Source organism: Rhyacophila brunnea, unplaced genomic scaffold (genome assembly GCF_057557595.1).
Source record: "Rhyacophila brunnea isolate RB1 unplaced genomic scaffold, BYU_Rbru_1.0 scaffold_12, whole genome shotgun sequence".
Classification (NCBI taxonomy): Eukaryota; Metazoa; Arthropoda; class Insecta; order Trichoptera; family Rhyacophilidae; genus Rhyacophila; species Rhyacophila brunnea.
In genome coordinates this window covers 37,472,043-37,489,750 of record NW_028232774.1, presented here as the reverse complement: position 1 = coordinate 37,489,750, position 17,708 = coordinate 37,472,043, and the positions used below count along the sequence as shown (strand labels likewise).

Below are 17,708 nucleotides of genomic sequence, written 5' to 3'. Positions count from 1 at the left end.
AGATTATGTTGAGAAATAAAAAAAAATACAAAAATAAAAACTGTTTTAATGCTTTTTTCTAAGGAATTATTGACCCACCCTCGTACTATTCAGGCGCCCAAATGCACTCCATGCTAGTTTGGTTCTGCGAGCAATCTTAGCATACATACCATCAATAATTGACATTTTTGCCAAGGTTGGCGTAGTTGTTGACTCACTCGGTTTGAGTGCCTTTGATGATCGCTTTTAGTTCAGCAAAGCAGTTTTAGGTATTACAACTAAATGTCCATGCTGTTTACATTTCGACTACTTAACTGTAAACCAACCAACTCCATTTGGGCAGATTATTCAAGATAAAAAACATAATAATTTAACCATGGCCCCCACATCTTGAAGCGGGCCCCCAGGCTAGAATCTTCGGCGGGCCACCTACCTATCGCTAAGGTTAAAGTCGGTGTGACGATATATATTTATATATACAGTTGTGTAATACAAATAGTGTTCAAGGTAAAACTTAGATTATTTTATTGCGATTTTTTGTATTTTTTATACACGCACTTGAATTGTGAACTTGTCGAATATCGACAAACAACAATCAAAAATTGCATCACACTAGTACATATTTTTAAATGTTAGTATGCTTGCAGTGACATTTTTTACTATTAGTGCAATCTCACTTGACTGGTCGATCCGCTACGCCGGGCCCTCCTTAAGCCCGGGCCCCAGGCTAGAGCCCTGCCAGACCCCCCTTGTGGGGGCCATGAATTTAACTATCGAGTGGAATTTTACAATTCCAAAAAAATACACTTGGAAAATTATTTGTTTTACAACTGAGCTGCACTATGAATTAATACACTATTTTAGCTTCACTTTTATATTATAAAGAAATTTTATATAAAAAAGCGGAGTTGTTCCATTTAAAATATTGGAAATTTGGCACCTGCAGTTGGGTGTTTTGTGTGAAGAACGATAACGCATTTATTCATAGGTTTAGGAGTTTGAAATGTTGTGTCAGCATAGAAAACATGCTAGGTACGAGGGTGGGTCAATAATTCCTTAGAAAAAAGCATTAAAACAGGTTTTATTTTTGTATTTTTTTTTTATTTCTCAACATAATTTCCTTGGAGCTCAATACACTTGGTTAGACGTTTCTCAATTTTTTTTAAACCGTCAGAAAAATAAGTTTTCGGAAGGTCCTCAAAATAAGCATTTGTCCGATCGATGACTTCTTCATTTGAAAAAAAACGTTGTCCACTTAGCCATTTTTTTAAGTTTGGGAAAAGGAAAAAGTCACTGGGGGCTAAATCTGGCGAATACGGTGGGTGGTCGACCAATTCGAACTTCAATTCTTCAATTTTAGCCATTGATCGTAAACATGTGTGAACACGGGCATTGTCCTGATGAAAGAGGATTTTTTTCCTGTTTAAATGAGGCCGTTTTTCTTCAATTTTGTTTTTTAGCTGGTCCAATAAAGATGCATAATAATCCCCTGTTATTGTTTTTCCTTTTTCCAAATAGTCAACGAAAATAATTTCACGTGCATCCCAAAATACAGTAGCCATAACCTTACCAGCTGATTTTACGGTTTTCGCCTTCTTTGGACATGGTTTGCCTTCGCAATCCACTGCTTTGACTGTTCTTTCGTCTCGGGAGTATAGTGGTGTATCCATGTTTCATCTACAGTCACAAAGCGACGAAAAAATTCATCCGGATTGCGTTTCATGAGCGACAACAGGGCTTTAGAGGCCACCACCCTACTGCGTTTATTGTCGACTGTGAGCAAACGCGGCACCCATCTTGCAGAAATATTTTTCATGCCCAATTTGTCATGTAAAATAGAAATGACGCTACCTTTTGAGATCCCTGTAACCTCAATTATCTCACTCAACTTTAATCTTCGGTCACTTAACACCATATCGTGGATTTTATTGATCATTTCTGGTGTAGTCACCTCTACAGGACGTCCTGAGCGTGGTTCATCCTTTGTTGATGTACGACCACGTTTAAATTCATTTAACCAGTTATAAATAGTTGCAAGTGAAGGAGCAGATATGCCGTGAACTAAATCCAACTCATTTTTTATTTCCTTTGCTGTTAACCCTTTTATATTAAAATGTTTAATAACAACTCTAAACTCAATTTTCTCCATTTTCCATTTTTCCATTTTCCACAAGCAAATTTTTTTTTAAATGTACGAGAAACACACAACAACCCGACCAATCTGATTGAAACTTCGCAGCATACTGAATCGGTAGTGCCGCTGCATGAAAACAAACCGCTTGCAGTACTAGTCGCGCCACCTGTCGGCTTTTCTAAGGACTTATTGACCCACTCTCGTATATAACAAAATTTCAATTTTAGTCAAAAGTGCAGATGGCTGGTTTGCCGATTAAGCAGTCAATTTTTAATAAAACTGCCAATAAACCTTAAACAGGTACGAAACATTTGAAAAACGGACATGGCAGGTTTCAAAAATTATTACTTAAATCGTTTTGAAATGTGAATCCACTAAAATTGGAGGAATAAACATATAAATAAAACAAAAAAACTGGTAATTTATGTTCTATGTTTTTTTTTTATTTCCATATCATAAGTAACATGCAAATTGATGTATTTTTGTTGTTATTTTTACAATGAAGGATGACATCAGTTCTGTGGTCAGATTGCATTGTGATCAAATTAAAATAATAATTCATCCCAACATGACTGGTTATTCATACAATTTTTTAAAATAGTACCTCATTATTCAGCTTATCAAATGAAGATAATAATAATATTTAAAGTATTTTTTATTATTTTGTTCATTCGTAAAAGAGCCATTCTATCTCTTTTTTTTATTCACTTACTTGATGATTTGATACATTTTGACGACCCTTTTTTGAACCTTAACTATATTGTACCTAGTTCAGACCAGCTGTCTCTTAACGAAAATAATAAAAAATTGTCCATAGCAAATTTATTATTTCTTGAACAATAGTTGCAGCAAATATTCTTTTATTACTCATTTAACTATTATTCATTTAACTAAAAAAAAATGTATAATATTATGATGATGAATTCAGTAGATATAAATAAAGCTATTAGAAAAAAAGACAACAAAGTACCATGTATAGATCATCATAAATTGTCCGGTGTTCGAATTTAGAACTAAGCTCATCACAGTATAATAATTACATGATAAAAAGAACTTTTTATATACAACGTTTTTAAATTTTCTGTTGAATCATATAAACTTGACTTGACTAACTTAAACGATCAAAAAAAATTGTACTTGATAGAAATACTGAATAATGAAAATAAATGTCATTTCATATTGATTTCCATAGTAACACACGTATATATTATTTAATAGCAACCAATAATCGTATCGAAATAACTTTTCATACTGAACAGAATTAACTAAAAATGAATTCAATTCTACTTAAAGATGGCTAAAAGTGATTGGCATCGTGTTCTGATATATTCCAAAAGTTTCAAATGTCTAGCTAGTCGGGAAGTTAGTTAAAAATCGATTGCAAGATTTGTACCGGACAAACAACCATCGGACAAATAAGAATACGACCTAAGAAAAACGTTGTAAAAAGTATTACATTGTATGTCAAATGTTAGCATGTGGCGCCCTCACTTGGCAGACAACTTATACTGGTGGATCAATAGTAACATTATTGCCTTTCTTTTCTAATAGCTCCAGAACTACCGAGTTATATTTTTGTACAATTGAAAATGGCTATTATACTTATTATAAAAAATTCACGAACGGGTCTAGAGTCTAGACATTATACAGGGGTCAAGTAAAAATTCAAATGTATTATGATAAGATAAACTGTACAAGCTTAGTACTATCTAGTATTATTTCTCCGACATACACAGGGAATGGTTGTTTATCTCTGCATAATTAACTATATATGTTTTAAATGTAAAACTGGAATGAAAATTAATAGTTCACAACATATTTAATTAGGCCATGTGAATAAAAAAAAACAAGTAGATACTTAATAACGTTTTTTTACAAAGATTTAAAAAATATATATATTCGAAGCAAATATATTATATATTTCTATTCACTAGACTGTTATATTATAATAAATAATAGGCTTAGTGAATAGAAAGCTATATTATTTACTTCAACTAGTATTTTTTAAGTAAACTAATATTTGTAAGTATTTAATTGAAAAAAATGAATGAATGAAAGTGAGAGTAAATACTAGTTTTTATTCACCTGGCCTGTTCGATAATATATCTGTTTCCAAATATAGAATATAGTAATTCTTTGTTTACTAGATTACACAAAAATGTAGAGCAGAGTACTGTTTAAAGAGATAACAGAATATTTGTACAGTGCCTAGCGTAGACCAAAACCATCTGCCATGCGTTTGCAACAACATGTGAATACGTGTATTAATTAAGGCTCTAAGTACCAAAAAGTAGTATTGCCTGTAGATACAAAATACCGAGTCATTGCAGTAATATTTCATGAAGCAGACCTTTTGAAAAATGTGGTTTTAGAGTGTGAAGCAATCACGGCAGCTGCTATAATTTTAGGTATTAAGAACTCACAAGTGTCAACACACCATCGTCAGCCATTTTATATTTAATGCCGTTGACCACTGCAGTGCTATTTACACCATTATAAATAAAACACGCCAACGGACTTACAACGTCGACAGGTTTAAATATTTTGCTGTATTTTTTTGACTTGCTTGAGGCACTTAGACCATAGTTGAAGTTATTGGTGTTGGTATGTAGAACATTTTTCTATAAAAATGTCAGTTTTTATTATTTTGGTACTTAGCGCCTTAATTAATACACGTATTCATGTTATACTGAATGAATTTAAAAATAAAATCTGCCAAGGAGTCCGGCAGTTATTTTTGCACCTTTACCATGACTTAATGTCAACACCCAGGTATAAATTTACTATTTTTAGATTTTATAATTTGTAAGCAGGACAAAATTTTACAAACAAGACTATAAATTTAACATAAAGAAGCTATGTATATGTTAATTATTCCTTTTTTTGTAGCAACTCTTGTGATTAATTATTCATTTTTGAAAACAAACATTAATCGCAGCTCAAAAGAAAGTTAAAGTCTATGTGTAATTAATTACAACTAAGCTTCTTTATAATTAAAATATATTGTTTTTATTTCTATAATATAATTCAAAGTTGTGTAATGATAGTAACAAAACAATATACTAATTCCTATTTACAAGATGTTGTTTTTAACAATATTAGTAAGACACAAAATACAAAATATTAAATAACATAATATAAGAGATTTCACTGGGACTGTTAAAAAGGGTCATAATACTTTAAACTAATTAAACTATACCAAAATAATTCATAATGAAATTGCTCAACCTATTAGGTCCATACTCTGGCTCATATACAAATTGAAAAACAATGTGTACCTACTTGCCAGACCCAGGATTCGAACCTGGGACACACGGCCAACGCTTAAGCCTATACAATATCTAAAATTATGGTATTACATCATACAAAATTTTAGATGTTTTATAGATTTTTAATCTATTATGAAGTCGTTTAGGCAGGGTTTAATTGACCTTTAAAAACTAACATTATCTGTAATTTGTATTTTTAGTTCAATAAAAATAAATGAATGTGCATTATTTTTGTTGGATTCCACAGTCTACTCTAACCTTAGCCACTGTAAAGTAACTAATATTTGACTAATCGCAAACAAATGGGTTTATAAAACAGACAGAACAGAATTAAATCAAACCATAACCTATGAATATAATGTGTAAGGAGGGGATTTAATTAGGTACTGATCTAGGTAATCAATATTAACAAAAGTTTTAATATCAGTGGGGCTAGTCTATACACAAGGCTGTCATCGGTGGCAATCGAGGGTAGTTTATTTATTTATGTATTGAGGCAGTTAATTGAATACATGTATTAATTAAGGCTCTAAGTACCAAAAAGCAGTATTGCCTGTGGTTACAAAATACTGAGTCAGTGCAGTAAAATTGCATGAAACAGACCTTTTGAAAAATGTGTTTTTACAGTGTGAAGCAATCCCGGCAGCTTCCATAATTTTAGGAATTAAGAACTCGCGAGTATCAACACACTGTTGTCAGCCATTTTATATTGAATGCCGTTGACCACTGCAGTGGTACTTACACCATTATAAATAAAACACGCCAACTGACTTACAACGTCGCCAGATTTAAATATTTTGCTGTATTTTTTTGACTTGCTTGAGGCACTTAGACCATAGATGACATTATTGGCGTTGGTATGTAGACATTTTTCTATACAAATGTCAGTTTTTATTTTCTTGGTACTTAGCGCCTTAATTAATACACGTATTCAATTGTTATGAGTTAACCGTCTAAACTGTCAAAAAGTGTTATGTTTTAATAGCCCCTCTCTTGGCTGTGATAACTTTTAAAGCGAGATAGACAGTTTTGACAGTTTAGACGGCTTTCATCATTCCGCAGAATATTTTAAATAAGCACTATATCTATAAATTCAATAATGGAAAGCGCCAAATCTAATTTATTAGTATTTTGAATTATTATTCATTATTCATGTTAGGTAATTTCAAAATAAATATGATAAACTAGCATGGATAGCCGCTTTGTGTATGGAATAGACCCACAGGAAGTCCAATAAATCAATTAAGTTTTATAGAAGTTAGTTTATTGAAAGCTGTGTACATAAAAGACTGTCGATACACTGTAACAACGCTATATTATGCCAGAACCACGAGTAGTATAAAAAAAATAGGAAAAATTCAGAAAACTAACTCAATTATATTAGAAATTGAGTTGTAAATATGGATTTAAAAAATGGTAGTAGATAAGTAGCAATTAAATATTGACACATAATGTCAGCCGGTTCAAACCACTCGAGAAACAAATCCTTTCCATAGATAAGCGTTTATACAAACAAAAAATAATTTTAATAATGTAATACACAAGTTATTAAATATATTGTATGAATTTAAGAATTATTTTTAAACAAATAAAAAATATTATATTGAGTATTTTATATTATGGTAGATAATAATTATTATAATGCTATTCGCTTAATAGGATTCTTATCATTTTCATCACATTTCTTTTTTAAATGTAGGTAAAAAAAAAGTTACCTGCAAACAAAGTGTCAGTATTTGTATGTATTATTGACAGTAAATAAAATTAAATACTTTCATTATTAACCAAAGATAAAGATGTATTTATTTATTTTCATAACCGTCAGGACAAAGTCATTCACCTTTAGTTTGCAGGCACCTAACCAACTTATTATAGTTTCATACTTTAAAATATATTAACAAATAAAACACTGTGGCCCATTTTAAAAGTTATAAATATCTTTAATATTGATTGAATTTAAATAAAATAAAATAACTATACAATACTCATTGCTTAGTGTTAGCATTTTCATTAAAACAAGATGTCACAGAAACAATACAAAAAAAAATACATCAGCAAAATGATTCTTTCATTTAATAATACTATTCAGCAATATTTAAATACAATGAAAATTAAACAATATTCGTTGTAGTTTTATAAAAAATAAAAATATATACTAATACAATAATTCAATAGTCATTGTTATGTTTTTGGCTGTGATATTGAGTGGCAACATTTTTTTTTTTTTGCTGACAAGGAAATGAATTACTTTAAAATATAACATTCCTTCTGCGATATTACAGATTAATACAATTTTAATACAATGACATCTTGTAGCAATGAGAATATTAACGACTAATTGCACTTGTACACGTGCATGTATTTACTTGCACCAAGTGTGTATTTTAAATTATCGCGATAATAACTGTCTCGGCAATCTCATTCTACAAGAGTAACCAAGACGCGATGTTGTCACTGCATGGTACTATTTGTCAAGACGTGAAAATTGGTTATCCTCGAAATGAATCTCTGCGCGGTGTAGTTCGTTTTTTTTAAAAGTAGGTTTCGTCACTATCGTCAACTGCGCAGGCGCAGATATCCCACAGTCCAATTGTCGTGTGAAAATTTAAAAGCTTCTGAACTTTTTTGAGCCATGAATGCAATCTTGCAATTTGCATGATAATACGTGTTTACTCATGCATTTTTTTGTTATGGCCATGATAATACATATTGTCAGCAGTAAATCAATACACGTGTAAACGGGGTACAATTTTGAACCACCCACAGACCATATAATTACATAAAATTTAGGTGAAAGAAGTATGAAAACATTAATTAATTATAATAATTATTGATCACATACAGAACTGTTGTTTCAAAAGAATTAAATATTTTATTATGTATTTTTTGACCTGTCATTGAAAAGTAATTAAATATTATGCAAAAGTGGTAAGTATTAAACATAATTTACTTTTTAAAATCACAATAATTGAAGTAGGTAATGAAATAATGTTTTTTTTTTCAGAAATATAATAATTATTGGACTGTATCACTATTATAATGAGATTTCATAAAAGCTAAGCATATTGTATAATATTCCTGTACGTTTATTTAAAAATAGTCGTTTTGCAGTAAAATTAACAATCGGTAAGTATGTTTATAATCGGTAACATGACTTAGGAATTTGGACCCCCTTTATGAATTCCTTCATTGAATTAATGTAAGAGAAAAAACTATTTTTTTTAAATCATTATGAAAATTACTTATTATTAGAAATCTGTCGGGCAAGGAATATAAAAAAATCAGTGCCGTATTTGCAAGAGTAATTAATACAATATATCGGTATTATGCATCGTTAAAGTCATGATAAATTCAATTCTCTTCGATAAAAAGTATGAGACACATGACGTTCTTTAAACACATTCATCTCAAATATAATAAAGATAATAAATATTATGCTTCACCACTGGGTTTTCTTTTTCTATGCAAACAACAGATTTTTAATTACATAGAAATGGAAATATAAATTGACATCTTTTCATCAATATTTTAGCGAAACAAAGCTTACAGCTTCGTACATTATGACGATTGCACACGTTAAAAGAGTGTGGCCAATACCATGACATGAAGAAAAACATGGCTTTTACTAATTTGATAGGTGTTTTAATACAATTTTGGTAAGTATTTAAAAATAAACAGACAGTATTTTAAATTACTTACCCATAATAAACATACTGTTTTTTTGTCTCATTATTTTAATGGAAAATTTCTCATTAAATCAGTAATCATTTGAACCCTTTTAAATTTCAGAGATTGACTGCCGACTACTGATTATAAGAAGCCAATTCATTAAACTGACCAATTATGAAAAAAACTTGAGTGTCTTAAGAAAATTACTGTCAAAATTTATGAAAATACCAACCAAAAAAGTAAAAGTAGACATGATTTTGAGAGCGCAATACTGATCAAGATGCTTAGGTACAAACTTCAGTGCGTTTCCTAAAAAAATTAGCTGCATATCGATGCCTTATTCGTAACATTATCCTTAAGACTAAAGGCAGAAACGGAACATAAATGGCGGCATAAAGGCCTGATTTTTAATACCAACAGTTTGAAATTGTCGTGTTGCACTGCTGACCGGTAATTCTTACACATCACAATAATAGAGCGAATAAAAAAATAACACGCTGCAGAGGTAATTTATTGATATTGCCGCTTGCTGTGAACAGATGTGGCTCATCATAAGAAAAAAATGTTAAAACCAAACTACTTACTGTGAAAACAATTTTTTTCACTTTCATAGAAATATTTTTGTATAGAAAATAACAATTATTCGAATATGTACGGTACTATATAATAGATAGATGATGCAAGTACACGCTTGATCATCAAAACACAATATACAAAAATTTAATTATGCAGTTTAAAATAAACACATGTGAATGTTTGTTGAGAGCATTCTAGCAATTTTTTTTTATAATTTATTGGAATTATAAATAATCATGTAAGTAGAGCAATTTTTTTAATTCCTGTATGAGTAGCCGTCAAATAATTATCTACATAAAAAAATTTATCACGTATTTACCCCAATGTTGAGAATTTTTAATTACTTTAAAAATATTTATATATAAGTATATATATTATTCAAAACAGCATTGACTACATTAAGAACAAAAGGTGATTGGAACTAGCTCCAGTTGAGTGTTTAAAAAAACAAAGTTCAGGTTTGCAAGCATCAACAATTACAAAATATTAAATATTTATTACTAATTCATTTATATTTGTAGAAGATAAGGCTTTTAAAAAATCGAGCGCATCAATGAAAAAAAAATTACATCACTCTATACCGCATAAAAAAAATAATTAACTATCTACGTATGTGGACGTTGGGAAATGTTCAATAATTTAAAGGAATATTATATTATGATATTCTTGTATATTTATTATTCACACTGCGATATTGTCTCGGATGTACACGGAAATTATTAAAAAAAAAAATTGTAAATAATCAAATTTTTAATCTCAAAAAATATATTTAGAACACTTTATTTAGCAAAAGAATAAAACCTTTCTAATAGTTTAAAGCTTACTGGAGCATTATTTTCTAGCATTACTTAATAATCTATTTAAAAACTAAAAATGGCTTGAAATAGAGGACTTCATTGCACGATTCCCCATGCTAAAGCAAGCCGATCGCTTAGTGCAGGCGCATATTGTGACGGGCAGACGCAACAACAAATCGTGGGAAGTCGCAGGTTTAATATTCAAGAACAATTTTGACATGAGGAAATCTGGCCACATAATTACACACACGTTAATCCGGTGATGGAGGAACGCACGGGTACGGTGCATATTGTGACGTTAACGCAACGTGTGACACTGCCTGTCAAAATTGTTTAGCCATCCTAATGTGCGGGGAGCCTCCCCTGATGGCAATATTGTGTTTAATGCTCGCAAAATGCAAAACACTATGAGAGATTGATTAACTTATAATTCACGACACCGCACTGTAAAACAGTGGCAGGACATGACAATAATCGCTCAAAGATCTTATTAATTAATATTATGCAAGATTTATTGCATTCTTTTTTACATTACTATGTTTCTGGAAGTGAAAGGTATTAATGTTCCAGTAAAAAAAAAATATTCTTCCAGTGAATATCTTTATCTACTGCGGAAGTTAAAAATCTGATTATGTATGTACATACTTCAACAATATAGCAGGTGAAAAAAAAGCATTTCACTTAAAACATATGGCGAACATTTAAACAAGATAAAAAGTAAAAACCTTAAAAGCCTACTTTAACAAATCTGAAAATTGATAAAATTAAATTCGAGGACACACACAATAATCATTATAGTTAAATATATCCGTAATATTAATAACTAATTTACATAACTATTTATAATATATTTTCTCCGGCCTGTGTCGACCAAAACAATATATTATATTATTACCTAAATTACTTCACCACCAACATTCCACCCGTTTCAATAAAATACACTTTTTACAATATACAATTTGTATAATTGGAACTATACGAAATTAAAAAGAAAAAAAATTGACGTACACAATATTTTAAATTAATATATTTTCATTTAACTAAGTGAAACCTCATTAATTAATTTTAAACAACGGCGTGTCGAGCAATATTAAACTTCTATACAGCGGTGTGTCGCTACATTTCGTCCGCGAGCATTGAAACAAAGCAAAAATTAAAACATTCAAACCAAAGATGTTGAAGATAATACCTTCTACGACGCAAATCCAACTTGTATATTATAATACCTACCGGTGGCGAAAACAAAATCTGACAAAAATAGTGAAACACTTATAAAAGCGCCTGTACACGTGCATGAATTTACTGGCACCAATAAGTAGTGTGTATTTTAAATTATCACAATAAATCTCATTCTTCAAGCGTAAAAGAGACGCGATGTGGTCATTGTACAGTGCTATTTGACAGGTTGTGAAAATTGGTGTAAACGTAAAAATGCTTTGCGCGGTGTAGTTCGTATTATTTCCGACAGGTTCGTCACCATCGTTATGCAAGTTCCAACTATTGCGTGAAAATTCAGAAGCTGCTGAACTTTTTGATCCATGCATGCAATCTTGCAACTTGCACGATAAAATGTGTTTACATGTGCATTTTCTTGTTATGGCCGTGATATACGTACTGTGTAAACCGGCTATTAGTGTCAGTCAGTCATACGTCACTTATTTGTTTTCATTGAACTAGGAATACAAATTGCAGATGGCGTTGTTTAGTTTTTAAAATTCAATTAAACTCCGCCTAATCAAACCTTAATAGATAAAATATCTAAAATTATATAATACTTATATACACAATTCTAGATATTTTATAGATGGAAGAATATTTTTATCTATTATTTATTAGTTTGATGGTTTAGGCAAGGTTTAATTGAATTTAAAAACTAACTAATACCGTCAATGAAAACAAATAAGTATGACTGTCAAAGTGTGCTTTATTTTTGTCATATCTCCATAGCCTACATCCACTAGTAGCTGAAGCACATGGCTTCACACGAGGCCGTTTCATTGATCGATATACATTTACCTCGCTCAACAAAATATAATAATTATTTTTTCACTATCAAAATAATTGTAAATATACCTATTGATACACTATGTCAAAATGAAAATAATTCTGACAGCAGTAAAAGTCAGAAGCAAAGAACACCAAATTAAAATCAAATCCAAAATATTTCTGCTTTATCTTAATTTATGGTAAAAATTCAAAATTGGAAGGATCAAACAAACATACTTTGTATAGATATTTATTTTAGGTCTTAGATCATGATTGAACCTGAAAATATAGGATACCAAAGATATACGTTGGAATGCGGCATCCAACACAGGTATAATTACTTAGATATATTATATTCGTCAAATATCTTGTCTGTATATGAATTAAGTATGTATTTCTATAAATTAAAATAATAAACATTCTAATAAAAGTTTGAATTAAAAGAACCACAATGAGGTGTTTTTTTTTTACTGAAAGTTTTACTTCCTTTTAAGTCAATTTAAGAAAATGATTAGTAATTTAAAATCAAAACGTGTTGTCATCAAAATATATAAAGTCATACAGTCACATGCTGAACAACAGATGTGTCACAGTTTTTGGAACTTTGATCCAACCAACTACACAATATTAATGATAAATAGACATGATATGTATGCAAGAAAAACGTTTAGAAAGAATCTCAGAGTGTAATAAATAAGATTATCTGGTGGTAATTAAGTATTTTCACAGTTTAGAAATTAAATATAATAATAATTATAGTCTCTTTAATTCCAATTTCAATGAGTATTTCAAACAATAAAAAAACATACCAATAACAACAACTAGAGCCTTGACTAGAGCAATAGAGTAACATTGATAGAACTTCAAAAATACCAGACCGTTTTATACCTATCCTTATTAAAAGTTAATACTGATAATAAAGCCAATAGATAGTGGGTATATTATAGAATTGAAGAAAAAAATAAAGCTTAGACTTCAAAGTTGAATAATATGTAATTAATTATAAATTCCATGTTCATACTATCTGTTTTCAACATGCTATAAATGAGGTATTGTTATTATTTATTCCAAGGAAAATATTGATATTTCTTTATGTTTAAAGGAGGAAAAACATTCAAAATAAATAGGTACTTACTTACATCAATTGTAAAGGCATATACCTAACTATTAGAATAAAATCACACTATCATATTGAGTGTGCATATAAATAATACCTCAATAATATGTTTGTATACCTATAAAACTACTGTGTGACTAGCGCCTGATTGATATTCAATTTCAATTGATTTGTTGACAACTCTTTGTATTGGTTTAAATACGTCCACATTATTTTCAAAATGTCTCACGTACCACGTTGAAAATGAATGTGATGTTGTTTAAAAATATCTACTTAAAACAATAAAAATGTATAAAATACCTACATAACCCTGTATTCTTTCGACAGAATTCTGTAACTAATCTGTCACTTTTTTAACAATAGCTAACATACTTATGGTAAGAAACTTTATCATGGTAAAAAAAATATTATGTATGAGTTGGAAATAATAGATGTTAAATCAGCAAGAAATATCTTTCCTTTGACGTGTGTAAAATCTACAGTTCATTTTTGTTGAAAATATTGATTGTTTCAAAACCACACTACAAACGACTATAATCTGTTCAACACTAAGTACTGATTTTGAACAAGCTTGATATCAATTCTTCACTCTGGATGCCTTCCACGGTTTGCTTTTAGGTTTCATTGAAGTAAAATGTAATGTATTAAAATAAAACAAGATGTACTTAATTAAAACTGTAAAAAATGAACGACATAAAATCTGACAGTCAAAGACGTTAAATCTTCTTTCGGATGGAACCTTATGTGGCTATATGGTTACCCTATAAAATTTCATTTTTGTATGCCAAACAATATAGGGTATCTATTCTCCCGTATCTAAGTTTGTATGAAAATTAAAGGTCCTTTTTTGTCTCATTTTAAATGTTTAGGCCCTATCTCTCTAGAAGAAGGTTTTTTCTTTCAACATCTTTGGAGTCTATCTTCAGATGTAAATACGGTAAGTTTTGTGACAGCATTGGAGTTAAGACTTACCAGATTCCGTGGCGCTTACTTAAAACTAAAGATTATTATTATGCATTTATGGTGATTTTAACAGTTGTACGTTGGGATTCTTTTGGATATAGGTATTTTATTAATGAGGTTTCACTTTCACAAATCTAGAAAGTAGCAACGAATACGAACGGGAGAGAGTCAAGTTAGTATTTGGCTTTGGCCTTAATTTCGTGAGCCAGGCCGCCCCAGGAGAGGCGGTAGTTGCGTGCTCTCCACCGCACGTGCGGCCTCAGCAGCGCCAGAACAAACAGCGAAGGCCCCGCCACCTCCCGGAGTACCCACGCCACCGCAAAGTGGAACTTGCTGAAGGGCAGCGGGCCCTGCTGGGCGGTGCACAACAACAGCCAATCACTAAGAAACCACGCTAATATATGCAACAGATACACAGCCAGAGGTTCCCACCCGAGGAGTAACTGGCAAGCCCACGCTGCGGCCACTCCCAAAACAAAACACTCACTCAACGGCTCTAAGATTATCATCAGAGGCAACATTGCCACTCTCAATTGGGCCCAACGTGACAACCGGGCCCTAAACGAAGACACCGAACAGTGCCCGGCATTTTGCCAAGCGGGCTGCGACGAAACTCTCAACCGCCATCCTCTGTCGGTCAAAGCTTTCGCTAAGAAAAAGTCCTCCGCTAAATAGTCCCCGAACGCCGCCATGCCTCCGATCTCTTTCAGCGCCTCCCTGTTCACGAGCGACGACATGCCGACATGACAGTTGATGCGCAGGAAATCGGCCGCCATGTACATCCGAGCTTGGACCGTGCCGAAGTACACCTTTTCAAAGGTCGCCGCGAAGCCGGGACGGTCGCAGGTGAAAGGCATCTGATGCACCAGACCCACGCCTTCCGTCATATGCGCCACCATGTCTAGGAGAGTGTCTTCGCGCATTCTGATGCCGGAATCGCTGATCAACACCAACTCGTAGACGGCGGCCGCGAATCCCGGTTGCATGTTGTTGATTTTCGGGTTCACCCCTACGCGAGAGCCGCCGATTAACAATTTCGCACTGACCTCCGGATATTTCTTTAATAAACTGTTCACTGTTATTATAGCCGGGTCCTTGTCGTCCTCGACGCAGAATAACAGCTCGTACAGCGGGTATTTCATCGTGAAGAAAGTCTCCAGGTTCGAAGACAAGTTCGGGTCTTCTCCTAAGAGCGGTTTCAGTATAGACACCCCGGGAAGGGGCGTCTCCGCCGACAGGCATCCCACACTCCTGTGCAGCTTCCATCGCGAGTAGAAGATCGCTATCAGATGGATGATCCACAGGCAGACCCATGTAGTGAAGAAGAATACGGCGAAACCGTATAATGTGTAGATGAGGGTAGTCATGATGGCAGGAGTGTGTGCTTTGATCTCTTCACGGGTAGCATTATTACACGGCTGTTATTATTGAAAGCTGTCAGTCGAAGAATGTCTTTTCATTTGACATTCCAAATAACCGAAGTGGCGTAAGATGTTTCGAGTCGCGAGATTTCAACCGACGCGGCCATCAAGCACCGACTGTCAGCTTGAAAACTAAAACTATTGCTGTCTTTTTCTCCTTGTTATTTCATTCTATATTTACAGTGTTGCCACCTTTTTACCACCCAATTATAGTACGTGATTCGAGAAGATAGTACTTCGGCAAAAGTTATAGTACGCGTTCGTAACTCTTTTGTTTAATATCGAGGAAATCGAAAATTTTTCGCCACGAATTTAAAGGTGAAAGTAAAAAAATATGACATTTTTAAAATGAATTTTATTCCGAATTCAAATCAACAAATTACAAAAAGAATCGATCGAACTTCATGATTTTTTTTTCATTTAAATTTATCGTCTCTTACTTAATACTTATAATTACTTATTAACGTATAATATGGTACTTTGCACCAAAATTATGGAATGAAAATCGTTTGTAGTAATAAACCTTTTTCATATAGATCAAGTTTTTAATCTCTTTGTTAGAGAGCTATTTTTTAAGTCTTCTGAGCTGCCAATCAAACAAATCCTCTCAAAAAAAGTACATACAAACTTATCTATAGAATGGATGGGGGAGTCATTGTCGAAAACTACCCAATCAAGACTCGTAACTTGACAGAATCTGACATTCGGATGACGTTTTCAAAATGGCGTCCATAGGTAGTAAAGGTAGTTCGTAGTTCCATTTTTGACCGTTTATTAGATAAGTTTGTAGGACTGTACCTATGAGAGTTTTTTTTTCTAATATTGTGCTAATTGAAAATTACTTTTACAGTCTGGTATCAGTTTTATATTTATATTTTACAGGCTCCCAATAAAAAGGTAATATTTCTTTGAGATTCGGATCCAAAGTTTTTTCTCATGCAAACCTTATTTTTTTATCATAATATTACTTTTCCGATTTTCAAAATTATTACCGTAATTTTACCGTACAGACCTACAAACTTATCTAAAGAACGGTCAAAAATGGATAATTGACTTGATTGGATAGTTTTCGACAGTGGCTCACCCATTCATTCATTAAATAATTTTGTAGGTCTGTACTATTATTTACTTAACAGTCCTACCTATAAACTTATCTAAAGAATGGTCCAAAATGGATCTACGAACTACCATACGGACGCCATTTTGAAAACGTCAGTCGAATGTCGGATTCTGTCCAGTTGCGAGTTTTGATTGGGTAGTTTTCGACGATGGCCCCCATTCCATTCTTCAGATCAGTCTTCAGAAGGTCTGTACCTCCTATCAAAGTAGTAGGTATGCGGTTTGAAATAATTATAGTACAAATACTTTAGTAATCATACAGTTGGCTACACTGTATGCGCGTGTAATGTAGCCAGGCTTAGAATATTTCCCTCCACAATCTTATTTTACTACAATATGCCTATTTCATATCAATGTGGTTAACAAAAAATATTAACTATCTAGATTATCTACACTTTAGACAACAAAGGTATTATTATTATGTTCACAGAGAATGCATACAATTACAGAAATAAAATTATTCCTCTTGTTCATATTAAATCCACTGTAATATGTATTTATCTTGACTAGGTACGATAATGTAATGTTTGATACAACAGTGAAGTGCTATGTTCTATTTTAATGTATTAATCGTTGATCTATATTACACAGTAGGTATAATTTAGTACCTACCTACCTAATAAATTATGTCAAAAGTAACAATCCGAACAAAAAGCAGGCGGACCTAATGAAATATTA

The 17,708-nt window shown here is 32.1% G+C and overlaps 1 protein-coding gene across 1 annotated transcript; it reads right to left on the bottom strand.

Moving 5' to 3' along the window:
* Nucleotides 1–12,885: 12,885 nt before the first annotated feature.
* GlcT (ceramide glucosyltransferase) lies at nucleotides 12,886–16,054 on the bottom strand. The gene has a single exon (XM_085961245.1). It carries the CDS (start codon nucleotides 15,855–15,857, stop codon nucleotides 14,664–14,666), a length of 1,194 nt encoding a protein of 397 aa, XP_085817371.1. The 5' UTR covers nucleotides 15,858–16,054; the 3' UTR covers nucleotides 12,886–14,663.
* Between the last annotated feature and the right edge of the window lie 1,654 nt (nucleotides 16,055–17,708).

Excerpts from the sequence above, each read along its gene's own strand:
- GlcT (XM_085961245.1), bottom strand. The coding sequence starts at position 15,857 with ATGACTACCCTCATCTACACATTATACGGTTTCGCCGTATTCTTCTTC.